The sequence below is a fragment of the Lissotriton helveticus genome, chromosome 2_1 (assembly GCF_964261635.1).
Source record: "Lissotriton helveticus chromosome 2_1, aLisHel1.1, whole genome shotgun sequence".
Lineage (NCBI taxonomy): Eukaryota > Metazoa > Chordata > Amphibia > Caudata > Salamandridae > Lissotriton > Lissotriton helveticus.
Window position 1 is genome coordinate 6,222,814 of NC_136059.1, and position 25,141 is coordinate 6,247,954.

The following is a 25,141-nucleotide window of genomic DNA, read 5'->3' on the forward strand; positions in this document are numbered from 1 at the left end:
AGAAAGAGGCGTGAGGTGGAATCAAGGCTACGCAGCCGTGGTATTCATGAGGTAGAGACAGGAAGTGTAGGGGTGGAAGAAAGAGGCGTGAGGTGGAATCAAGGCTACGCAGCCGTGGTATTCATGAGTTAGATACAGGAAGTGTAGGGGTGAAAGAAAGAGGCGTGAGGTGGAATCAAGGCTACGCCGCCGTGGTATTCATGAGGTAGAGACAGGAAGTGTAGGGGGTGGAAGAAAGAGGCGTGAGGTGGAATCAAGGCTACGCAGCCGTGGTATTCATGGGGTAGAGACAGGAAGTGTAGAGGGTGGAAGAAAGAGGCGTGAGGTGGAATCAAGGCTACACAGCCGTGGTATTCATGAGTTAGATACAGGAAGTGTAGGGGTGAAAGAAAGAGGCGTGAGGTGGAATCAAGGCTACGCAGCCGTGGTATTCATGAGTTAGATACAGGAAGTGTAGGGGTGAAAGAAAGAGGCGTGAGGTGGAATCAAGGCTACGCAGCCGTGGTATTCATGAGGTAGAGACAGGAAGTGTAGGGGTGGAAGAAAGAGGCGTGAGGTGGAATCAAGGCTACGCAGCCGTGGTATTCATGAGTTAGATACAGGAAGTGTAGGGGTGAAAGAAAGAGGCGTGAGGTGGAATCAAGGCTACGCCGCCGTGGTATTCATGAGGTAGAGACAGGAAGTGTAGGGGGTGGAAGAAAGAGGCGTGAGGTGGAATCAAGGCTACGCAGCCGTGGTATTCATGGGGTAGAGACAGGAAGTGTAGAGGGTGGAAGAAAGAGGCGTGAGGTGGAATCAAGGCTACACAGCCGTGGTATTCATGAGTTAGATACAGGAAGTGTAGGGGTGAAAGAAAGAGGCGTGAGGTGGAATCAAGGCTACGCAGCCGTGGTATTCATGAGTTAGAGACAGGAAGTGTAGGGGTGGAAGAAAGAGGCGTGAGGTGGAATCAAGGCTACGCAGCCATGGTATTCATGAGTTAGATACAGGAAGTGTAGAGGGTGAAAGAAAGAGGCGTGAGGTGGAATCAAGGCTACGCAGCCGTGGTATTCATGAGGTATGTACGGGAAGTGTAGGGGGTGGAAGAAAGAGGTGTGAGGTGGAATCAAGGCTATGCCGCCGTGGTATTCATGAGGTAGAGACAGGAAGTGTAGGGGGTGGAAGAAAGAGGCGTGAGGTGGAATCAAGGCTACGCAGCCGTGGTATTCATGAGGTAGAGACAGGAAGTGTAGGGGGTGGAAGAAAGAGGCGTGAGGTGGAAACAAGGCTACGCAGCCGTGGTATTCATGAGGTAGAGACAGGAAGTGTAGGGGTGGAAGAAAGAGGCGTGAGGTGGAATCAAGGCTACGCAGCCGTGGTATTCATGGGGTAGAGACAGGAAGTGTAGGGGTGGAAGAAAGAGGCGTGAGGTGGAATCAAGGCTACGCAGCCGTGGTATTCATGAGTTAGATACAGGAAGTGTAGGGGTGAAAGAAAGAGGCGTGAGGTGGAATCAAGGCTACGCAGCCGTGGTATTCATGAGGTAGAGACAGGAAGTGTAGGGGTGGAAGAAAGAGGCGTGAGGTGGAATCAAGGCTACGCAGCCGTGGTATTCATGAGTTAGATACAGGAAGTGTAGGGGTGAAAGAAAGAGGCGTGAGGTGGAATCAAGGCTACGCCGCCGTGGTATTCATGAGGTAGAGACAGGAAGTGTAGGGGGTGGAAGAAAGAGGCGTAAGGTGGAATCAAGGCTACGCAGCCGTGGTATTCATGGGGTAGAGACAGGAAGTGTAGAGGGTGGAAGAAAGAGGCGTGAGGTGGAATCAAGGCTACACAGCCGTGGTATTCATGAGTTAGATACAGGAAGTGTAGGGGTGAAAGAAAGAGGCGTGAGGTGGAATCAAGGCTACGCAGCCGTGGTATTCATGAGTTAGAGACAGGAAGTGTAGGGGTGGAAGAAAGAGGCGTGAGGTGGAATCAAGGCTACGCAGCCATGGTATTCATGAGTTAGATACAGGAAGTGTAGAGGGTGAAAGAAAGAGGCGTGAGGTGGAATCAAGGCTACGCAGCCGTGGTATTCATGAGGTAGAGACAGGAAGTGTAGGGGGTGGAAGAAAGAGGCGTGAGGTGGAATCAAGGCTACGCAGCCGTGGTATTCATGAGGTAGAGACAGGAAGTGTAGGGGGTGGAAGAAAGAGGCGTGAGGTGGAAACAAGGCTACGCAGCCGTGGTATTCATGAGTTAGATACAGGAAGTGTAGGGGTGGAAGAAAGAGGCGTGAGGTGGAATCAAGGCTACGCAGCCGTGGTATTCATGAGGTAGAGACAGGAAGTGTAGGGGGTGGAAGAAAGAGGCGTGAGGTGGAATCAAGGCTATGCCGCCGTGGTATTCATGAGGTAGAGACAGGAAGTGTAGGGGGTGGAAGAAAGAGGCGTGAGGTGGAATCAAGGCTACGCAGCCGTGGTATTCATGAGGTAGAGACAGGAAGTGTAGGGGGTGGAAGAAAGAGGCATGAGGTGGAAACAAGGCTACGCAGCCGTGGTATTCATGAGTTAGATACAGGAAGTGTAGGGGTGGAAGAAAGAGGCGTGAGGTGGAATCAAGGCTACGCAGCCGTGGTATTCATGAGGAAGGGACAGGAAGTGTAGGGGGTGGAAGAAAGAGGCGTGAGGTGGAATCAAGGCTACGCCGCCGTGGTATTCATGACGTAGAGACAGGAGGTGTAGGGGGTGGAAGAAAGAGGCGTGAGGTGGAATCAAGGCTACGCAGCCGTGGTATTCATGAGGTAGAGACAGGAAGTGTAGGGGGTGGAAGAAAGAGGCGTGAGGTGGAAACAAGGCTACGCAGCCGTGGTATTCATGAGTTAGATATAGGAAGTGTAGGGGTGGAAGAAAGAGGCGTGAGGTGGAATCAAGGCTACGCAGCCGTGGTATTCATGAGGAAGGGACAGGAAGTGTAGGGGGTGGAAGAAAGAGGCGTGAGGTGGAATCAAGGCTACGCAGCCGTGGTATTCATGAGTTAGATACAGGAAGTGTAGGGGTGAAAGAAAGAGGCGTGAGGTGGAATCAAGGCTACGCAGCCGTGGTATTCATGAGGTATGTACGGGAAATGTAGGGGGTGGAAGAAAGAGGTGTGAGGTGGAATCAAGGCTACGCAGCCGTGGTATTCATGAGTTAGATACAGGAAGTGTAGGGGTGGAAGAAAGAGGCGTGAGGTGGAAACAAGGCTACGCAGCCGTGGTATTCATGAGGTATGTACGGGAAGTGTAGGGGGTGGAAGAAAGAGGCGTGAGCTGGAATCAAGGCTACGCAGCCGTGGTATTCATGAGGTAGAGACAGGAAGTGTAGGGGGTGGAAGAAAGAGGCGTGAGGTGGAAACAAGGCTACGCAGCCGTGGTATTCATGAGTTAGATACAGGAAGTGTAGGGGTGAAAGAAAGAGGCGTGAGGTGGAAACAAGGCTACGCAGCCGTGGTATTCATGAGGCAGATACAGGAAGTGTAGGGGTGGAAGAAAGAGGCGTGAGGTGGAATCAAGGCTACACAGCCGTGGTATTCATGAGTTAGATACAGGAAGTGTAGGGGGTGGAAGAAAGAGGCGCGAGGTGGAATCAAGGCTACGCAGCCGTGGTATTCATCAGTTAGATACAGGAAGTGTAGGGGTTGAAAGAAAGAGGCGTGAGGTGGAATCAAGGCTACGCAGCCGTGGTATTCATGAGGTAGAGACAGGAAGTGTAGGGGGTGGAAGAAAGAGGCGCGAGGTGGAATCAAGGCTACGCAGCCGTGGTATTCATCAGTTAGATACAGGAAGTGTAGGGGGTGAAAGAAAGAGGTGTGAGGTGGAATCAAGGCTACGCAGCCGTGGTATTCATCAGTTAGATACAGGAAGTGTAGGGGGTGGAAGAAAGAGGCGTGAGGTGGAATCAAGGCTACGCAGCCGTGGTATTCATCAGTTAGATACAGGAAGTGTAGGGGGTGGAAGAAAGAGGCGCGAGGTGGAATCAAGGCTACGCAGCCGTGGTATTCATGAGGTAGAGACAGGAAGTGTAGGGGGTGGAAGAAAGAGGCGTGAGGTGGAATCAAGGCTACGCAGCCGTGGTATTCATGACGTAGAGACAGGAGGTGTTGTCGGTAGAAGAAAGAGGCGTGAGGTGGAATCAAGGCTACGCAGCCCTGGTATTCATGAGTTAGATACAGGAAGTGTAGGGGGTGGAAGAAAGAGGCGTGAGGTGGAATCAAGGCTACGCAGCCGTGGTATTCATGACGTAGAGACAGGAGGTGTTGTCGGTAGAAGAAAGAGGCGTGAGGTGGAATCAAGGCTACGCCGCCTCGGTGTTCTGTTTGTTAGTGCCAGCTGCAGCCTTCTGAGACAAACTTTGGTCACCAGGAGTTATTGCTTTACAAATTAAGCCCTGGGTCCGTGACTCGCTTCCAATGACTGAGATGTTGCATCTTTGCCCCCAGATCACACATTGTGTCGGCTCAACTCACCCTTTGGGACCTTGAGGAGAGTGGTCATGTTCACTGCGGAAGGAGACAAAGAGTCCGGTTTTATTACTTGACAGATTCACGTGTTGAGAGGCATTAACAAACAGAAAATAAATAACGTTTTATGCTCTTCGTTTAAGGGACATTTTCTAGGCCTAAAAGGCGTACTCCATTCCACCATCTATCAAGGTTATCACCGCCTGAGCATGAACAGCAAACTGTCTGAGCCCTTACCTCTGTCAGGAGTAGGTTTTACAACTGTCTGAGCCGGTCCCTTCTTTCAGCAATGATTCCTAGCAGCCCCTGAGCCTGTACCCTCAGAGGGGAGTGAGTTCTAACAGCCCCAGAGCCTGTACCCTCAGAGGGGAGTGAGTTCTAACAGCCCCAGAGCCTGTACCCCACAGAGAGGAGTGAGTTCAAGCAGTCCCTGAGCCTGTACCCTCAGGCGGGAGTGAGTTCTAACAGTCCTGAGCCTGTACCCTCAGAGAGGAGTGAGTTCCTACATCCCCTGAGCCTGTACCCTCAGGCGAGAGTGAGTTCTAACAGTCCAGAGCCTGTACCCTCAGAGGGGAGTGAGTTCCTACAGTCCCTGAGCCTGTACCCTCAGAGGGGAGTGAGTTCCTACAGTCCCTGAGCCTGTACCCTCAGGTGGGAGTGAGTTCCTACAGTCCCTGAGCCTGTACCCTCAGACGGGAGTGAGTTCTAATAGCCCATGAGCCTTTATACCACAGAGGGGAGTGAGTTCAAGCAGCCCCTGAGCCTGTACCCTCAGACGGGAGTGAGTTCTAACAGCCCCTGAGCCTTTATCCCACAGAGGGGAGTGAGTTCAAGCAGCCCCTGAGCCTGTACCCTCAGACGGGAGTGAGTTCAAGCAGCCCCTGAGCCTGTACCCTCAGACGGGAGTGAGTTCAAGCAGACCCTGAGCCTGTACCCTCAGACGGGAGTGAGTTCTAATAGTCCCTGAGCCTGTACCCTCAGAGGGGAGTGAGTTCAAGCAGACCCTGAGCCTGTACCCTCAGATGGGAGTGAGTTCTAATAGTCCCTGAGCCTGTACCCTCAGACGGGAGTGAGTTCTAACAGCCCCTGAGCCTTTATCCCACAGAGGGGAGTGAGTTCAAGCAGCCCCATAGCCTGTACCCTCAGATGGGTGTGACTTCTAGTAGTCCCTGGGCCTGTACCCTCAGAGGGGAGTGAGTTGAAGCAGTCCGTGAGCCTGTACCCTCAGGCGGGAGTGAGTTGTAGCAGTCCCCGAGCCTGTACCCTCTGACAGGAGTGAGTTCTTGCAGCCCCTGAGCCTGTACCTTCAGACGGAAGTGAGTTCAAGCAGACCCTGAGCCTATATCCTCAGAAGGGAGTGAGTTCAAGCAGCCCCTGAGCCTGTACCCTCAGGCGGGAGTGAGTTCAAGCAGCCCCTGAGCCTGTACCCTTAGAGGGGAGTGAGTTCTAACAGCCCCTGAGCCTGTACCCTCAGAGGGGAGTGAGTTCTAACAGTCCCTGAGCCTTTGCCCGCCGGCGGGAATGAGTTCCTACAGTCTCTGAGCCTGTACCCTCAGAGGGGAGTGAGTTCTAACAGTCCATGAGCCTGTACCCTCAGAGGGGAGTGAGTTCCTACAGCCCCTGAGCCTGTACCCTCAGGCGGGAGTGAGTTCTAATAGTCCCTGAGCCTGTACCCTCAGAGGGGAGTGAGTTCAAGCATCCCATGAGCCTGTACCCTCAGAGGGGAGTGATTTCAAGCAGACCCTGAGTCTGTACCCTCAGGCGTGAGTCAGTTCAAGCAGACCCTGAGTCTGTACCCTCAGACGGGAGTGAGTTCAAGCAGCCCCTGAGCCTGTACCCTCAGACAGGAGTGAGTTCTAACGGAGCCTGAGCCTGCACCCTCAGGCGGGAGTGAGTTCAAGCAGACCCTGGCCTGTACCCTCAGGTGGGAGTGAGCTCAAGCAGCCCCTGAGCCTGACCCTCAGAGGGAAGTGGGTTCTAACAGCCCCTGAGCCTGTACCCTCAGAGGAGAGTGAGTTTTAACAGTCGCGGAGCCTGTACCCTCAGGCGGGAGTGAGTTCTAACAGTCCCTGAGCCTGTACCCTCAGACGGGAGTGAGTTCAAGCAGACCCTGAGCCTGTACCCTCAGAGGAGAGTGAGTTCTAACAGTCCCTGAGCCTGTACCCTCAGACGGTAGTGAGTTCAAGCAGACCCTGAGCCTGTACCCTCAGAGGGGAGTGAGTTCAAGCAGTCCCTGAGCCTGTACCGTAAGGTGGGAGTGAGTTTAAGCAGTCCCTGAGCGTGTACCCTCAGAGAGGAGTGAGTTCTAGCAGTCCCTGAGCTTGTACTCTCAGACAGGAGTGAGTTCTAGCAGTCTCTGAGCCTGTACCCTCAGGCGTTAGTGAGTTCCTACAGTCCCTGAGCCTGTCCCTCAGACGGGAGTGAGTTCTAGTAGTCCCTGAGCCTGTACCCTCAGGCGGGAGTGAGTTCAAGCAGACCCTGAGCCTGTACCCTCAAGCGGGAGTGCGTTCAAGCAGTCCCTGAGCCTGTACCCTCAGGTGGGATTGAGTTCAAGCAGCCCCTGAGCCTGTACCCTAAGAGGGGATTGATTTCTAGCAGTCCCTGAGCCTGTACCCTCAGGTGTGAGTGAGTTGTAGCAGTCCCTGAGCCTATACCCTCAGAGGAGAGTGAGTTCTAGCAGTCCCTGAGCCTGTACCCTCAGGTGTGAGTGAGTTGTAGCAGTCCCTGAGCCTAAACCCTCAGAGGGGAGTGAGTTCTAGCAGTCCCTGCACCTGTACCCTCAGAGGAGAGTGAGTTCTAGCACTCCCTCAGCCTGTACCTTCAGGCGGGAGTGAGTTCTAGCAGCCCCAGAGCCTGTACCCTCAAAGGGGAGTGAGCTGTAACAGTCCCTGAGCCTGTACCCTCAGGCGGGAGTGAGTTCAAGCAGTCCCTGAGCCTGTACCCTCAGACGGGAGTGAGTTTGAATAGTCCCTGAGCCTGTACCCTCAGGCGGGAGTGAGTTCAAGCAGTCACTGAGCCTGTACCCTCAGAGTAGAGTGAGTTCTAGCAGTACCTGAGTTTGTACCCTCAGGCGGGAGTGAGTTCTAGCAGCCCCTGAGCCTGTTCCCTCAGATGGGAGTGAGTTCAAGCAGTCCCTGAGCCTGAACCCTAAGAGGGGAGTGAGTTCTAATAGTCCCTGAGCCTGTACCCTCAGGTGGGAGTGAGTTCCTGCAGCTCCTGAGCCTGTACCCTCAGGCGGGAGTGAGTACAAGCAGCCCCTGAGCCTGTCCCCACAGAGGGGAGTGAGTACAAGCAGCCCCTGAGCCTGTACCCTCAGATGGGAGTGAGTTCTAACAGTCCCTGAGCCTGTACCCTCAGACAGGAGTAAATTCTAGTAGTCCCTGGGCCTGTACCCTCAGAGGGGAGTGAGTTGAAGCAGTCCGTGAGCCTGTACCCTCAGGGGGGAGTGAGTTGTAGCAGTTCCAGAGCCTGTACCCTCTGACAGGAGTGAGTTCTTGCAGCCCCTGAGCCTGTACCTTCAGACGGGAGTGAGTTCTAGCAGTCCCTGAGCCTGTACCCTCAGAGGGAAGTGAGTTCAAGCAGCCCCATAGCCTGTACCCGTAGATGGGAGTGAGTTCTAGTAGTCCCTGGGCCTGTACCCTCAGAGGGGAGTGAGTTGTAGCAGTCCCCGAGCCAGTACCCTCTGACAGGAGTGAGTTCTTGCAGCCCCTGAGCCTGTACCTTCAGACGGGAGTGAGTTCTAGCAGTCCCTGAGCCTGTACCCTCAGAGGGAAGTGAGTTCAAGCAGACCCTGAGCCTATATCCTCAGAAGGGAGTGAGTTCAAGCAGCCCCTGAGCCTGTACCCTCAGGCGGGAGTGAGTTCAAGCAGCCCCTGAGCCTGTACCCTCAGAGGGGAGTGAGTTCTAACAGCCCCATAGCCTGTACCCTCAGAGGGGAGTGAGTTCTAATAGTCCCTAAGTATGTACCCTCAGACGGGAGTGAGTTCTAATAGTCCCTGAGCCTGTACCCTCAGGTGGGATTGAGTTCAAGCAGCCCCATAGCCTGTACCCTAAGAGGGGATTGATTTCTAGCAGTCCCTGAGCCTGTACCCTCAGGTGTGAGTGAGTTGTAGCAGTCCCTGAGCCTAAACCCTCAGAGGGGAGTGAGTTCTAGCAGTCCCTGCACCTGTACCCTCAGAGGAGAGTGAGTTCTAGCACTCCCTCAGCCTGTACCTTCAGGCGGGAGTGAGTTCTAGCAGCCCCAGAGCCTGTACCCTCAAAGGGGAGTGAGCTGTAACAGTCCCTGAGCCTGTACCCTCAGGCGGGAGTGAGTTCAAGCAGTCCCTGAGCCTGTACCCTCAGACGGGAGTGAGTTCGAATAGTCCCTGAGCCTGTACCCTCAGGCGGGAGTGAGTTCAAGCAGTCACTGAGCCTGTACCCTCAGAGTAGAGTGAGTTCTAGCAGTACCTGAGTTTGTACCCTCAGGCGGGAGTGAGTTCTAGCAGCCCCTGAGCCTGTTCCCTCAGATGGGAGTGAGTTCAAGCAGTCCCTGAGCCTGAACCCTAAGAGGGGAGTGAGTTCTAATAGTCCCTGAGCCTGTACCCTCCGGTGGGAGTGAGTTCCTGCAGCTCCTGAGCCTGTACCCTCAGGCGGGAGTGAGTACAAGCAGCCCCTGAGCCTGTCCCCACAGAGGGGAGTGAGTACAAGCAGCCCCTGAGCCTGTACCCTCAGATGGGAGTGAGTTCTAACAGTCCCTGAGCCTGTACCCTCAGACAGGAGTACATTCTAGTAGTCCCTGGGCCTGTACCCTCAGAGGGGAGTGAGTTGAAGCAGTCCGTGAGCCTGTACCCTCAGGGGGGAGTGAGTTGTAGCAGTTCCAGAGCCTGTACCCTCTGACAGGAGTGAGTTCTTGCAGCCCCTGAGCCTGTACCTTCAGACGGGAGTGAGTTCTAGCAGTCCCTGAGCCTGTACCCTCAGAGGGAAGTGAGTTCAAGCAGCCCCATAGCCTGTACCCTCAGATGGGAGTGAGTTCTAGTAGTCCCTGGGCCTGTACCCTCAGAGGGGAGTGAGTTGAAGCAGTCCGTGAGCCTGTACCCTCAGGCGGGAGTGAGTTGTAGCAGTCCCCGAGCCTGTACCCTCTGACAGGAGTGAGTTCTTGCAGCCCCTGAGCCTGTACCTTCAGACGGGAGTGAGTTCTAGCAGTCCCTGAGCCTGTACCCTCAGAGGGAAGTGAGTTCAAGCAGACCCTGAGCCTATATCCTCAGAAGGGAGTGAGTTCAAGCAGCCCCTGAGCCTGTACCCTCAGGCGGGAGTGAGTTCAAGCAGCCCCTGAGCCTGTACCCTCAGAGGGGAGTGAGTTCTAACAGCCCCATAGCCTGTACCCTCAGAGGGGAGTGAGTTCTAATATTCCCTAAGTATGTACCCTCAGACGGGAGTGAGTTCTAATAGTCCCTGAGCCTGTACCCTCTGGTGGGAGTGAGTTCAAGCAGTCCCTGAGCCTGTACCCTCAGAGGGGAGTGAGTTCTAATAGTCCCTGAGCCTGTACCCTCAGGCGGGAGTGAGTTCTAATAGTCCCGGAGCCTGTACCCTCAGGCGGGAGTGAGTTCTAGCAGCCCCTGAGCCTGTACCCTCAGAGAGGAGTGAGTTCTAACAGTCCCTGAGCCTGTACCCTCAGAGGAGAGTGAGTTCTAACAGTCCCTGAGCCTGTACCCTCAGGCGGGAGTGAGTTCTAACAGTCCCTGAGCCTGTACCCTCAGACGGGAGTGAGTTCAAGCAGACCCTGAGCCTGTACCCTCAGAAAGGAGTGAGTTCTAACAGTCCCTGAGCCTGTACCCTCAGAGGAGAGTGAGTTCTAACAGTCCCTGAGCCTGTACCCTCAGACGGGAGTGAGTTCAAGCAGACCCTGAGCCTGTACCCTCAGAGAGGAGTGAGCTCTAACAGTCCCTGAGCCTGTACCCTCAGAGGAGAGTGAGTTCTAACAGTCCCTGAGTCTGTACCCTCAGACGGGAGTGAGTTCAAGCAGACCCTGAGCCTGTACCCTCAGAGGAGAGTGAGTTCTAACAGTCCCTGAGCCTGTACCCTCAGAGGGGAGTGAGTTCAAGCAGTCCCTGAGCCTGTACCCTCAGAGGAGAGTGAGTTCTAACAGTCCCTGAGCCTGTACCCTCAGAGGGGATTGAGTTCAAGCAGACCCTGAGCCTGTACCCTCAGAGGAGAAGGGGTTCTAACAGTCCCTGAGCCTGTACCCTCAGAGGGGAGTGAGTTCAAGCAGTCCCTGAGCCTGTACCGTCAGGTGGGAGTGAGTTCAAGCAGTCCCTGAGCCTGTACCCTCAGAGATGAGTGAGTTCTAACAGTCCCTGAGCCTGTACCCACAGGCGAGAATGAGTTCCTACAGTCCCTGAGCCTGCACCCTCAGACACGAGTGAGTTGAAGCAGTCCCTGAGCCTGTACCCTCAGGCGGGAGTGAGTTGTTGCAGTCCCTGAGCCTGTACCCAGACAGGAGTGAGTTCTTGCAGCCCCTGAGCCTGTACCTTCAGAGGGGAGTGAGTTCTAACAGTCCCCGAGCCTGTACCCTCAGACGGGAGTGAGTTCAAGCAGACCCTGAGCCTGTACCCTCAGAGAGGAGTGAGTTCTAACAGTCCCTGAGCCTGTACCCTCAGAGGGGAGTGAGTTCTAACAGACCCTGAGCCTGTACCCTCAGAGGGGAGTGAGTTCTAACAGTCCCTGAGCCTGTACCCTCAGAGGGGAGTGAGTTCTAACAGTCCCTGAGCCTGTACCTTCAGACGGGAGTGAGTTCAAGCAGAGCCTGAGCCTGTACCCTCAGGCGGGAGTGAGTTCTAACAGTCCCTGAGCCTGTACCCTCAGACGGGAGTGAGTTCAAGCAGTCCCTGAGCCTGTACCCTCAGAGGGGAGTGAGTTCTAACAGTCCCTGAGCCTGTACCCTCAGAGGGGAGTGAGTTCTAACAGTCCCTGAGCCTGTACCTTCAGACGGGAGTGAGTTCTAACAGTCCCTGAGCCTGTACCCTCAGAGGGGAGTGAGTTCAAGCAGACCCTGATTCTGTACCCTCAGACGGGAGTGAGTTCAAGCAGTCCCCGAGCCTGTACCCTCAGAGGGGAGTGAGTTCAAGCAGTCCCTGAGCCTGTACCCTCAGAGGGGAGTGAGTTCAAGCAGACCCTGAGCCTGTACCCTCAGAGGGGAGTGAGTTCAAGCAGTCCCTGATCCTATACCCTCAGAGGTGATGGAGTTCTCATAGTCCCTCAGAGGGGATGAGTCTAGCGCAGGCTGGGGACACAGGGTAAAGTTCACTCTCCAGTCTTCACACACTCACCCGTGATCGTGGGCGGCTTCGGTTTCGCTGAAGAGAAGGAAGAAGCGAGAGGTTAATGCAGGTGAGAGTTTACACAGCAGAGACAACATTTCTATCTGGTCAGAGCTGATTACAAGATGTCTGTCTGCACCCCTCATATTTCAGCTCTGAAAGGGTATTTTGATAGAATTCTTTAGACACCAGCAGAGGGCGCAGCTGTGACGCCCACAGGTGCAGAGGGGCACACGATGCAGAGGGGCACACGGTGCAGAGGGGCACACGGTGCAGAGGGGCACACGGTGCAGAGGGGCACACGATGCAGAGGGGCACACGGTGCAGAGGGGCACACGGTGCAGAGGGGCACATGGTGCAGAGGGGCACACGGTGCAGAGGGGCACACGGTGCAGAGGGGCACACGGTGCAGAGGGGCACACGGTGCAGAGGGCACAGCTGTGACGCCCACAGGTGCAGAGGGGCACACGGTGCAGAGGGGCACACGGTGCAGAGGGCACAGCTGTGACGCCCACAGGTGCAGAGGGGCACACGATGCAGAGGGGCACACGGTGCAGAGGGGCACACGGTGCAGAGGTGCAGAGGGGCACACGGTGCAGAGGGGCACACGGTGCAGAGGGGCAGAGGGGCACACGGTGCAGAGGTGCAGAGGGGCACACGGTGCAGAGGGGCACATGGTGCAGAGGGGCACACGGTGCAGAGGGGCACACGGTGCAGAGGGGCATACAGTGCAGAGGGGCACACGGTGCAGAGGGCACAGCTGTGACGCCCACAGGTGCAGAGGGGCACACGATGCAGAGGGGCACACGATGCAGAGGGGCACACGGTGCAGAGGGGCACACGGTGCAGAGGGGCACACGATGCAGAGGGGCACACGATGCAGAGGGGCACACGGTGCAGAGGGGCACACGGTGCAGAGGTGCAGAGGGGCACACGGTGCAGAGGGGCAGAGGGGCACACGGTGCAGAGGTGCAGAGGGGCACACGGTGCAGAGGGGCACACGGTGCAGAGGGCACAGCTGTGACGCGCCACAGGTGCAGAGGGGCACACGGTGCAGAGGGGCACACGGTGCACTGCTCCTGTGAGCACTGCTGGGTCCGTGGGAGTGAAGGCTTCGCTTGTGATCCTGGGCCCAGGAGGGCTGGCCTCTCCTGATCACGAGTGGAGAAGGGCCAGTGTCCCCCATGCACCCCCCTTACTCCCCCCACATGCCCCACACCCCCCCGGACCACCCATGGCAGCTTCAGGGAGCCCCCAGAACAAACCCTGCTCCTTGTGACTGTCAGTGGCAGAGGCATGGGAGCCCCCCCACACTCCCACACCCCAGTATCAATTGGTATCACCTGAGCCCCCCGGCTCGGTGCTCAGCAGACACCTCCCTGAAGCCTCTGCAAAGCTTGCCCCCCCTCCGCCGGAACCCAGATCCGGGCAACAGGGACCTCTCCGCACCCCCATCCCTTCCCTCCCTCCACCCTCACCAAATACTGCCCCATCACGACTGCACCTCCCTGCACACGACTGCGCCTCTCTGCACACGACTGCGCCTCTCTGCACACGACTGCACCTCCCTGCACACGACTGCGCCTCTCTGCACACGACTGCACCTCCCTGCACACGACTGCGCCTCTCTGCACACGACTGCGCCTCTCTGCACACGACTGCGCCTCTCTGCACACGACTGCACCTCCCTGTCCATGACTGCGCCTCGCTGCACACGACTGCACCTCCCTGCACACGACTGCGCCTCTCTGCACACGACTGCACCTCCCTGCACACGACTGCGCCTCTCTGCACACGACTGCACCTCCCTGCACACGACTGCGCCTCTCTGCACACGACTGCACCTCCCTGCACACGACTGCACCTCCCTGCACACGACTGCGCCTCTCTGCACACGACTGCGCCTCTCTGCACACGACTGCGCCTCTCTGCACACGACTGCGCCTCTCTGCACACGACTGTGCCTCTCTGCACACGACTGCACCTCCCTGCACACGACTGCGCCTCTCTGCACACGACTGCGCCTCGCTGCACACGACTGCGCCTCGCTGCACACGACTGCACCTCCCTGCACACGACTGCGCCTCCCTGCACACGACTGCACCTCTCTGCACACGACTGCGCCTCCCTGCACACGACTGAACCTCTCTGCACACGACTGCACCTCCCTGCACACGACTGCACCTCCCTGCACACGACTGCGCCTCTCTGCACACGACTGCGCCTCCCTGAAGCCTCTGCAAAGCTTGCCCCCCCCCCCCTCCGCCGGAACCCAGATCTGGGCAACAGGGACCTCTCCGCACCCCCATCCCTTCCCTCCCTCCACCCTCACCAAATATTGCCCCATCACGACTGCACCTCCCTGTCCACGACTGCGCCTCGCTGCACGCGTCTGCTCTTCCCTGCCCATCACGACTGCACCGCCTTGGCTATTACTGCGCCTCGCTGCACACGACTGCGCCTCTCTGCACACGACTGCGCCTCCCTGCACACGACTGCGCCTCTCTGCACACGACTGCGCCTCTCTGCACACGACTGCGCCTCTCTGCACACGACTGCGCCTCCCTGTCCATCACGACTGCGCCTCGCTGCACACGTCTGCTCCTCCCTGCCCATCACGACTGCACCGCCTTGGCTATTACTGCGCCTCGCTGCACACGACTGCGCCTCTCTGCACACGACTGCGCCTCCCTGCACACGACTGCGCCTCTCTGCACACGACTGCGCCTCTCTGCACACGACTGCGCCTCTCTGCACACGACTGCGCCTCCCTGTCCATCACGACTGCGCCTCGCTGCACACGTCTGCTCCTCCCTGCCCATCACGACTGCGCCTCTCTGCACGCGACTGCGCCTCTCTGCACACGACTGCACCTCCCTGCCTACGACTGCGCCTCCCTGTCCATGACTGCGCCTCTCTGCACATGACTGCGCCTCCCTGCCTACGACTGCGCCTCCCTGTCCATGACTGCGCCTCGCTGCACACGTCTGCTCCTCCCTGCCCATCACGACTGCGCCTCCCTGCCCACGACTGCGCCTCTCTGCACACGACTGCACCTCCCTGCACACGACTGCGCCTCTCTGCACACGACTGCACCTCCCTGCACACGACTGCGCCTCTCTGCACACGACTGCCCCTCTCTGCACATGACTGCGCCTCCCTGAACACGACTGCACCTCTCTGCACACGACTGCCCCTCCCTGCCTACGACTGCGCCTCCCTGCACACGACTGCACCTCTCTGCACACGACTGCACCTCCCTGCACACGACTGCGCCTCCCTGCACACGACTGCCCCTCTCTGCACACGACTGCGCCTCCCTGCACACGACTGCCCCTCTCTGCACACGACTGCACCTCTCTGCACACGACTGCCCCTCTCTGCACACGACTGCGCCTCTCTGCACACGACTGCACCTCCCTGCACACGACTGCACCTCTCTGCACACGACTGCGCCTCTCTGCACACGACTGCACCTCCCTGAACACGACTGCACCTCTCTGCACACGACTGCCCCTCCCTGCCTACGACTGCGCCTCCCTGCACACGACTGCGCCTCTCTGCACACGACTGCACCTCTCTGCCCACGACTGCGCCTCCCTGCCTATCCCGACTGCGCCTCCCTGCCCCGACTGCGCCTCCCTGCCCACGACTGCCCCTCTCTGCACATGACTGCGCCTCCCTGCCCATCCCGACTGCGCCTCCCTGCCCACGACTGCCCCTCTCTGCACATGACTGCGCCTCCTTGCCCATCCCGACTGCGCCTCCCTGCCCACGACTGCGCCTCCCTGCCCACGACTGCCCCTCTCTGCCCACGACTGCGCCTCCCTGCCCATCCTGACTGCGCCTCCCTGCCCCGACTGCGCCTCCCTGCCCACGACTGCGCCTCCCTGCACACAGCTGCGCCTCCCTGCCCATCCCGACTGCGCCTCCCTTCCCATCCCGACTGCGCCTCCTTGGCTATTAATGCGCCTCGCCGCCCACGACTGCGCCTCGCTGCACATGACTTTGCTTCTCTGCACACGACTGCACCTCCTTGGCTATTACTGCGTCTCGCTGCACATGACTGCGCCACCCGGCTTCCATGCCAGTGACTCAAACTCCACCCAAAACCTGCCACACCTGCGTCTCACACTCTGCCCAAGCCCTGCCACGGCCGGGTCTCACACTCCGCCCAAGCCCTGCCATGGGCGCGTTTCACACTCCGCCCAAGCCTGGCCATGCCTGTGTCTCACACTCCGCCCAAGCCTGGCCATGCCTGCGTCTCACACTCTGCCCAAGCCCTGCCACGGCCGCGTCTCACACTCCGCCCAAGCCTGGCCATGCCCTTGTCTCATACTCCACCCAAGCCCTGCCACGCGCGCATCTCACAGTCCGCCCAAGCCCTGCCACGGCTGCGACTCACACTCCGCCCAAGCCCTGCCACTCCTGCATCTCACACTCAGGCCAAGCCCTGCCATGCCTGCATCTCACACTTCGCCCAAGCCCTGCCACGGCCGGGTCTCACACTCTGCCCAAGCCCTGCCATGCCCACATCTCATACTCCACCCAAGCCCTGCCACGCCCACGTCTCACACTCCGCCCAAGCCCTGCCACGCCTGAGTCTCACACTCCGCCCACGCCCTGCCACGGCCGCGTTTCACACTCCCCCCTCGCTCTGCCACTCCTGCGTCTCACACTCTGCCCAAGCCCTGCCACGCCTGAGTCTCACACTCCGCCCAAGCCCTCCATGCCTGCGTCTCACACTCTGCCCAAGCCCTACCACGGCCGCGTCTCACACTCCACCCAAGCCTGGCCATGCCTGCATCTCACACTTCGCCCAAGTCCTGCCACAAACGAGTCTCACACTCCGCCCAAGCCCTGCCACGCCTGTGTCTCACACTCCGCCCAAGCCCTGCCACGCCCATGTCTCATACTCCACCCAAGCCCTGCCACGCGCGCGTCTCACACTCCGCCCAAGCCCTGCCACGCCTGCATCTCACACTCCGCCCAAGCCCTGCCACGCCTGCATCTCACACTCCGCCCAAGCCCTGCCACGCCTGCATCTCACACTCCGCCCAAGCCCTGCCACGCCTGCATCTCACACTCCGCCCAAGCCTTGGCACGCGCGCGTCTCACACTCCGCCCAAGCCCTGCCACGCCTGCATCTCACACTCCGCCCAAGCCCTGCCATGCCTGCATCTCACACTCAGGCCAAGCCCTGCCATGCCTGCGTTTCACACTCCGCCCAAGCCCTGCCACGCCCTTGTCTCATACTCCACCCAAGCCCTGCCACGCGCGCATCTCACACTCCGCCCAAGCCCTGCCATGGCTGCGACTCACACTCCGCCCAAGCCCTGCCACTCCTGCATCTCACACTCAGGCCAAGCCCTGCCATGCCTGCATCTCACACTTCGCCCAAGCCCTGCCACGGCCGGGTCTCACACTCTGCCCAAGCCCTGCCATGCCCACATCTCATACTCCACCCAAGCCCTGCCACGCCCACGTCTCACACTCCGCCCAAGCCCTGCCACGCCTGAGTCTCACACTCCGCCCACGCCCTGCCACGGCCGCGTTTCACACTCCCCCCTCGCTCTGCCACTCCTGCGTCTCACACTCTGCCCAAGCCCTGCCACGCCTGAGTCTCACACTCCGCCCAAGCCCTCCATGCCTGCGTCTCACACTCTGCCCAAGCCCTACCACGGCCGCGTCTCACACTCCACCCAAGCCTGGCCATGCCTGCATCTCACACTTCGCCCAAGTCCTGCCACAAACGAGTCTCACACTCCGCCCAAGCCCTGCCACGCCTGTGTCTCACACTCCGCCCAAGCCCTGCCACGCCCATGTCTCATACTCCACCCAAGCCCTGCCACGCGCGCGTCTCACACTCCGCCCAAGCCCTGCCACGCCTGCATCTCACACTCCGCCCAAGCCCTGCCACGCCTGCATCTCACACTCCGCCCAAGCCCTGCCACGCCTGCATCTCACACTCCGCCCAAGCCCTGCCACGCCTGCATCTCACACTCCGCCCAAGCCTTGGCACGCGCGCGTCTCACACTCCGCCCAAGCCCTGCCACGCCTGCATCTCACACTCCGCCCAAGCCCTGCCATGCCTGCATCTCACACTCAGGCCAAGCCCTGCCATGCCTGCGTTTCACACTCCGCCCAAGCCTTGGCACGCGCGCGTCTCACACTCCGCCCAAGCCCTGCCACGCCTGCATCTCACACTCTGCCCAAGCCCTGCCACGCCTGCATCTCACACTCCGCCCAAGCCCTGCCACGCCTGCATCTCACACTCCGCCCAAGCCCTGCCATGCCTGCATCTCACACTCAGGCCAAGCCCTGCCATGCCTGCGTTTCACACTCCGCCCAAGCCTTGGCACACGCGCGTCTCACACTCCGCCCAAGCCCTGCCACGCCTGCATCTCACACTCCGCCCAAGCCCTGCCACGCCTGCATCTCACACTCCGCCCAAGCCCTGCCACGCCTGCATCTCACACTCCGCCCTAGCCCTGCCACGCCTGCATCTCACACTCCGCCCAAGCCCTGCCATGCCTGCATCTCACACTCAGGCCAAGCCCTGCCATGCCTGCGTTTCATACTCCGCCCAAGCCCTGCTTTGCCTGCTCACTGTTGCCCACTCGTTTTACCACTACAGAGCTCTATTGTGCGCATGAAGCCATCTTGGCTCGAGAATAAAAACCTGGGGGCATATGTACAAGCCCCTATCGCCACCACAATGCCACTTTTACGTACGTTGTGGGGGCGATAGGTGCTTTGCCTTATGTACACAGCAGCGTTAAGCCACCTAACGTATCTTAATGCTGCCATATATATAAGCCACCTTTTCATGCTATGCTTAGCGTGAAAAGAACGTGCCGTGGGTGTTGTGGTGGGTGTTGGACTTTGGCCCTTAGGGCAGGTTCACCCCTAGACTTTTTGCGTTAAAAGGTGACCTGGCAATGGTGATTTTTGGGATTCTGCGCACTTTCACTGTGTCCCAGTGGAAAGTGCGTGCGCACTCTGAGTGCATGTGCTGAGCTAGGCCTGCCCGCCCATAGGAATGCATGGGGAATGTATGTGTCCCTGGTAGTTCCTGATGCGTGGGGTGTACAGGCTTGAGTCTGGTATGTGTGAACTCGTGAGAGTGAATGCTGCGAGATGGTGTATGCAGCATGTATGTGTCTAGTAGCGAAGCGCCATTTCTAGACATGGCTGTACGTGTGCAGTGAGGGTGCTGGAGTGTGATTGGCTGGAGCTGGCTGGCATGCCAGGCTCCAGGAAGTCTGGATGGGTCTGCCCGGTGGTGAGTGTGAGATTAGCATGAGTGATGTGTGGGAGGAGTGTACCTGTGTCCTGGATGGGCTGGGTTTTCCCCACACAATGCTGGCTCCGCCCCCCTGTGGTGTGTCTAACGACCCAAGCCCTGCCAGTGAATAGAGAGGGTGGTTGAGGTAAACAGAGTACTCAAGAACCAGCTGCGACTGGTTCCGCCCCCACCCTGCACCTTCAGACAAAGGAATGTACTGTATAAAAATGGGGCTGTGTCCCCACAGAAGTTGTTCTCTTCCAGGATCCTGAGGGGGCTGTTGCTGCTGCTGGGCCAGAGGACCGCCACTTGGGGTGTCTCCCTGCCTGGAGACCCAGTGTGCTGGCTCTGGGCCCAGCCTTGCCCCCCTGCCTTGCTGAAGGACTCTGCTGGACCTTTATTTTACTTATAGCGCCTGGGAGCGCTCTATTTTGGTCCTCTAGCGCTTGGGAGCGCTTGATTTTGTTCTAGTGCTTGAGAGCGCTGTATTTGGCATTTAGCGCAGGGAGAGCTGTAAATTGCCTTTTAGCGCTGAGGAGCGCTTTGCCTGCCTAGCGAGTGCCCACCTCGCTTATTTTGGTTAATTTGCCCCCTGGCAGGTGCCCACCCTGCCATGGACCTTGCCGCTATATTTTAAGTTTACCTCGAGGGAGCCCACTCCTCGGTAAACTCATCCCCCGCCTACGAGTGCCTGGAACGGGCCGCCGCGCTGCCCGCGACGACCCGGAAGTGGCTGGCCGGCCGGCCAATCCAAGCGCGGCCCGACGGAAAGCCCGCCCCCGTGACCCGGAAGTCAGGCGGGGACAGGACATAGAGGCAAACCGGAAGCTGACGGGAGTCCACCCCGTGCTCCGGTGCAAGAAGGGAGAAGAAGGGTCCAGACGCCAGCGCCGGTTCCAGCAGGGCTCTCCTGAGAAGGGGGAGAGCCCCTCTAGGCGCCTGGGGAGCAGAGCGGAGATTGAGGAAGTCCGCCCGCACCAAGCTGAGTTCACCGCCGCCGACCCCTCCGGAGTCCCTGTGCTGCACACCGGTGAGTGGAGCTGACCGGGAGGAGGGGGAGTGAGGCCGAAGCCCCGTGGTAGTTGTGAAGAGTGTGGGCCTTCCTGGGTAACCAAGTCCCCCCGAGGGGGCTCCCACATTGCGGCTGCATTCTTTTGAAGAGCCTGCGAGGCTCAGGGCAGCAGTTGTTTTCACGAGCCCCAGAGGCTCAGGGGGCATTTGGTGTCTGTGGTGGAGTGGCCCCAGAAGGCCCCACCTTGCCCCCACCTTGTTGTGAGCCCTGAGAAAAGGCTTAAGGGGCACATCTTCAGTTAAAAGCCCACGAGGGGCTCAGGCGCATTATTGTTGGCGAGCCAGAGAGGCTCCAACGAGTGGGAGCATTTCCTTGGAGCCACGAGGTGCCCCGGGGGCATCAGTTGTTTTGAAGAGCCCAGAGAGGCTTGTGAATCCCACATTGTTGTTTAGAGCCATGAGAGGCTCAGAGGGGACATTTTATTGCTTCAGAGCCTGGAAGGCTCCAACGTTGACCTCAAACATTGTTGCACCAGTTGCCCAGCACTTTGTGGGCAACTGCTCCGTTTAGGCCCCCCTGACATTGGACACAGGGCGTCCTAGCCCCAACAAGGCCAGAGGGCCTAGGGACAGTCACAGGTGGTGACTTACGTGAGTTTGGCGCAATTGTTTTTACACCTCTGAATGTTATGCATTGCATCATGTGTTATGTTCTTACACCCCTACAGGTATTGTAATACATAGGTGGTTGTTTTCTCCCTAGTACAGGTGGTGCTAGTGAGGTCCTGGTTACCAGTAGATACTGGTTGTGTGCTATTTTGTGCTAAAGTAATTTTACATTTAAAGTGCTATTTCTGAAAGTGTTACTTCTGATTCCTGACAGTGGTCCAGGTGGCCCTGTCTTGTAAACACCCCCTGTAAATTCTGCCCGTGCCTCTGGCACATTGTAAAGTGTGTGTTTTATCTAATGTGTTTTGGTGTAATACAAAGGCTATTTTTATATAACCTTGTGTGGAGTTTCCTTTGTAGTGGGTCCTGGGTGTTGTTGCTGGGGTGCATGCGCAAATACTTAACTTACATCGCCTCCAAGTTTAGCCTTGCTGCTCGCGCCACGTTACCTAGAGGGCGAGTAGGGGTTATCTTGGCGTGTAACTCCCTTGCCCTGACTTGGGAGTGGTGGTCTCTGACTGACTTTGGCGAAAGCCCTGGCCAGCCGGGGATCCCATTTCCAACAGTGGGTGTTCCACCGCAACACCCACTGATTTTGACACTGCCCCCTGTGTACGAGAGTGGCATACACAGGAGGTAGCGCCACAATTAAAACCAGGGAAACCCTGGTCTTAGGTTGGTGAAAAGAGGAGACATGCTTTATTCCTCCTTGTTTTTGCTTTTTCCATGTGTGCTGCCTTGTGCAGCGCACAGGGAGAAACAACATACCACGGTTTGTGTAAGTTCAGGGAGTCTCCCTTCCTGAACATAAACAAACCTTTAAAGCAAATGCCATGCTGTTACTTCCATGTCTGCTGCACGAAGCAGCGCATGGAAGTGGCAGGCCGGCATCTGAGGATTGTTTATGTGCGGAAGCGACACTGGTGGGTGTTTGACTGTAACTCCACGGTTTTCGTGCATTCAGGAATGTGCTGAAATCTTACACTAGTTGGGGGGAGGCGTAAAAAGGAGAAATATCGTTTCTCCATGTTTTTTCCTCTTTCTACGTCTAAGAAGGAAGCGTCGCTCAGGATTGTTTTCATGCAGGAAGGTGCCCGTTCCTGCATGCAACGGAGGCAGCCGTGCACCACGGTGCGAGGGTGCCTGCGTTGGCTCTAGGCTGCCCGTGCTGCATGCGACGGAGGCAGCCGTGCACCGCGGTGCGAGGGTGCCTGCAACGGAGGCAGCCGTGCACCACGGTGCGAGGGTGCCTGTAACGGAGGCAGCCGTGCACCACGGTGCGAGGGCACCTGCGTTGGCGCTAGGCTGCCCGTGCTGCATGCAACGGAGGCAGCCGTCCACCACGGTGCGAGGGTGCCTGCAACGGAGGCAGCCGTGCACCACGGTGCGAGGGTGCCTGTGTTGGCGCTAGGCTGCCCATGCTGCATGCGACGGAGGCAGCCGTGCACCACGGTGCGAGGGCGCCTGCATTGGCGCTAGGCTGCCCGTTCCTGCATGCGACAGAGGCAGCCGTGCACCACGGTGCGAGGGTGCCTGCAATGGAGGCAGCTGTGCACCACGGTGCGAGGGCGCCTGCATTGGCGCTAGGCTGCCCATGCTGCATGCAACGGAGGCAGCAGTGCACCACTGTGCGAGGGCGCCTGCATTGGCGCTAGGCTGCCCATGCTGCATGCAACGGAGGCAACCGTGCACCACGGTGCGAGGGAGCCTGCATTGGCGCTAGGCTGCCCATGCTGCATGCAACGGAGGTAGCCGTGCACCACGGTGCGAGGGAGCCTGCAACGGAGGCAGCCGTGCACCACGGTGCGAGGGCGCCTGCATTGGCGCTAGGCTGCCCATGCTGCATGCAACGGAGGCAGGCGTGCACCACGGTGCGAGGGAGCCTGCATTGGCACTAGGCTGCCCATGCTGCATGCAACGGAGGCAGCCGTGCGCCACGGTGCGAGGGCGCCTGCATTGGCGCTAGGCTGCCCATGCTGCATGCAACGGAGGCAACCGTGCACCACGGTGCGAGGGAGCCTGCATTGGCGCTAGGCTGCCCATGCTGCATGCAACAGAGGCAGCCGTGCACCACGGTGCGAGGGAGCCTGCAACGGAGGCAGCCGTGCACCACGGTGCGAGGGAGCCTGCAACGGAGGCAGCCGTGCACCACGGTGTGAGGGCGCCTGCATTGGCGCTAGGCTGCCCATGCTGCATGCAACGGAGGCAGCCGTGCACCACGGTGCGAGGGAGCCTGCAACGGAGGCAGCCGTGCACCACGGTGTGAGGGCGCCTGCATTGGCGCTAGGCTGCCCATGCTGCATGCAACGGAGGCAGCCGTGCACCACGGTGCGAGGGTGCCTGCAACGGAGGCAGCCGTGCACCACGGTGCGAGGGCACCTGCATTGGCGCTAGGGTGCCCATGCTGCATGCAACGGAGGCAGCCGTGTACCACGGTGCGAGGGCGCCTGCAACGGAGGCAGCCGTGCACCACGGTGCGAGGGCGCCTGCATTGGCGCTAGGCTGCCCATGCTGCATGCAACGGAGGCAGCCGTGCACCACGGTGCGAGGGAGCCTGCAACGGAGGCAGCCGTGCACCACGGTGCGAGGGCACCTGCATTGGCGCTAGGCTGCCCATGCTGCATGCAACGGAGGCAGCCGTGCACCACGGTGCGAGGGAGCCTGCAACGGAGGCAGCCGTGCACCACGGTGTGAGGGCGCCTGCATTGGCGCTAGGCTGCCCATGCTGCATGCAACGGAGGCAGCCGTGCACCACGGTGCGAGGGTGCCTGCAACGGAGGCAGCCGTGCACCACGGTGCGAGGGCACCTGCATTGGCGCTAGGCTGCCCATGCTGCATGCAACGGAGGAAGCCGTGTACCACGGTGCGAGGGCGCCTGCATTGGCTCTAGGCTGCCCGCGCAGGCGGAAAGGACAGGAATGTGCCGTATCGTACAGATAGGGTGCATTCCCGTCCTTCCCCCGTGACGCCGGACAGCGCGCCGAGGTCACTTGGCTGCACTGCGCCTCCGTCACGCGCCCCAAGCACGCCGCACTTGTGCAGATTCAGCAGCGCAGCAATCGTTGCTGTGTCGGCGTCTCCAGAGTTACGAGCCCGCTCTCACGTGTGGCTTCATATGATGACTCAGAGCCCGGGGTCACACATGTGCCACTGCGTGGTGCAAACGTGAAGCAAGCCTCTCATTATAGTGTGTGAAGTCCCCAGAGGGCCCCGCGTGCAGACAGACAAACAGACACAGGAGCGACTCACGTTTATTTCCGTAGTCCGACGACTGGATCACTGCAAAGAGAAGGGCAGAGGTGAGCCGTGTGATCCTGCGCACACAGGTCTCGTCATTAATGCTCATCACATCTGTTCTACAGCTGTCAGCAGACCAAGCTGATGAACTTTAAATGCAGGGGCCACACATGGGAGTGAGAGAGAGGGGGAGGGAGAGAGAGAGGGGGAGGGAGAGAGAGGGAGAGAGAGGGAGAGAAAGAGAGGGAGAGACAGAGAGGGAGAGAGAGGGGGAGACAGAGAGGGAGAGAGAGAGGGAGAGAGAGAAGATTGAGAGAGAGTGAGAGAGGGAGAGAGAGGGGGAGAGAGAGGGGGAGAGAGAGGGGGAGAGAGAGAGGGGGAGAGAGAGGCGGTGAGAGAGAGAGAAGGAGAGAGAGAGGGGGAGAGAGAGAGGGAGAGAGAGAAGAGAGAAGAGAGAGAGGGAGACAGAGAGAGAGAAGGAGAGAGAGAGAGTCACACCTGTGCATTACACAGTTGTACTTTACACATAGACATTAGTCTCACCTGCCTCCCCGTCTTCCTCCGGAGAGTTGCCCCCTGGGAACAGAGATGAGAGTCAGGTGTCAGTCACATGTACAGCTGGGAATCACATGTGTGTCACATGCACAGCATCCCAACACATCAAAGGGACCCCCTCTATAGATACTTTCGGCCAGGGAAAAGAGAGGAAAAGCAATATCACAACAAAAGAGATTCCCTCATGGCCTTACTAAATTTTAATTATGACATATAGTTCCTACTTTCAACCATAGTCCTTCAAAACATAACAGATGCAATGATTTCTTTCATATTTTTTTATTTATTATTTATCTTTTACTTTTTTAGAAAAATTCTTTTATATATATTTTTTATATTTTTTGTTATAAATTCATATTATAAACAAGATTTTAGATCAATACATGAATATCGTTTACATTTGTATATCTAAGCAATTAAAAACATTTTTATACCTGAGATGCCCTACAGAAAACACCAAATAACATTCTCACAAACTCAACACACATCCTCTAACATTCATTCAAAATTCACTCTTTATTCTGTGTCTAAGGAGTCACAGATCTTTTATGTGAACTGTCACGCTAGGTCGACGCGTTTCGGTGGATGAGGACCACCTTCCTCAGGACCTTTGACAGAACAAAGT

General features: G+C 58.1%; 1 protein-coding gene across 1 annotated transcript in view; it reads right to left on the reverse strand.

The window, feature by feature from the left end:
- Positions 1-25,141, reverse strand: part of LOC144819172 (E3 ubiquitin-protein ligase TRIM39-like) — a 223,002-nt gene that overhangs the window by 43,032 nt on the left and 154,829 nt on the right. The window contains exons 10-13 of the mRNA XM_078677145.1: positions 24,505-24,537; positions 23,974-24,003; positions 11,766-11,792; positions 4,468-4,500 (exon numbers count right to left, since the gene is read on the reverse strand). Coding sequence (XP_078533271.1) covers positions 4,468-4,500; positions 11,766-11,792; positions 23,974-24,003; positions 24,505-24,537 — 123 coding nt within the window. The remainder of the gene's footprint in view (positions 1-4,467; positions 4,501-11,765; positions 11,793-23,973; positions 24,004-24,504; positions 24,538-25,141) is intronic.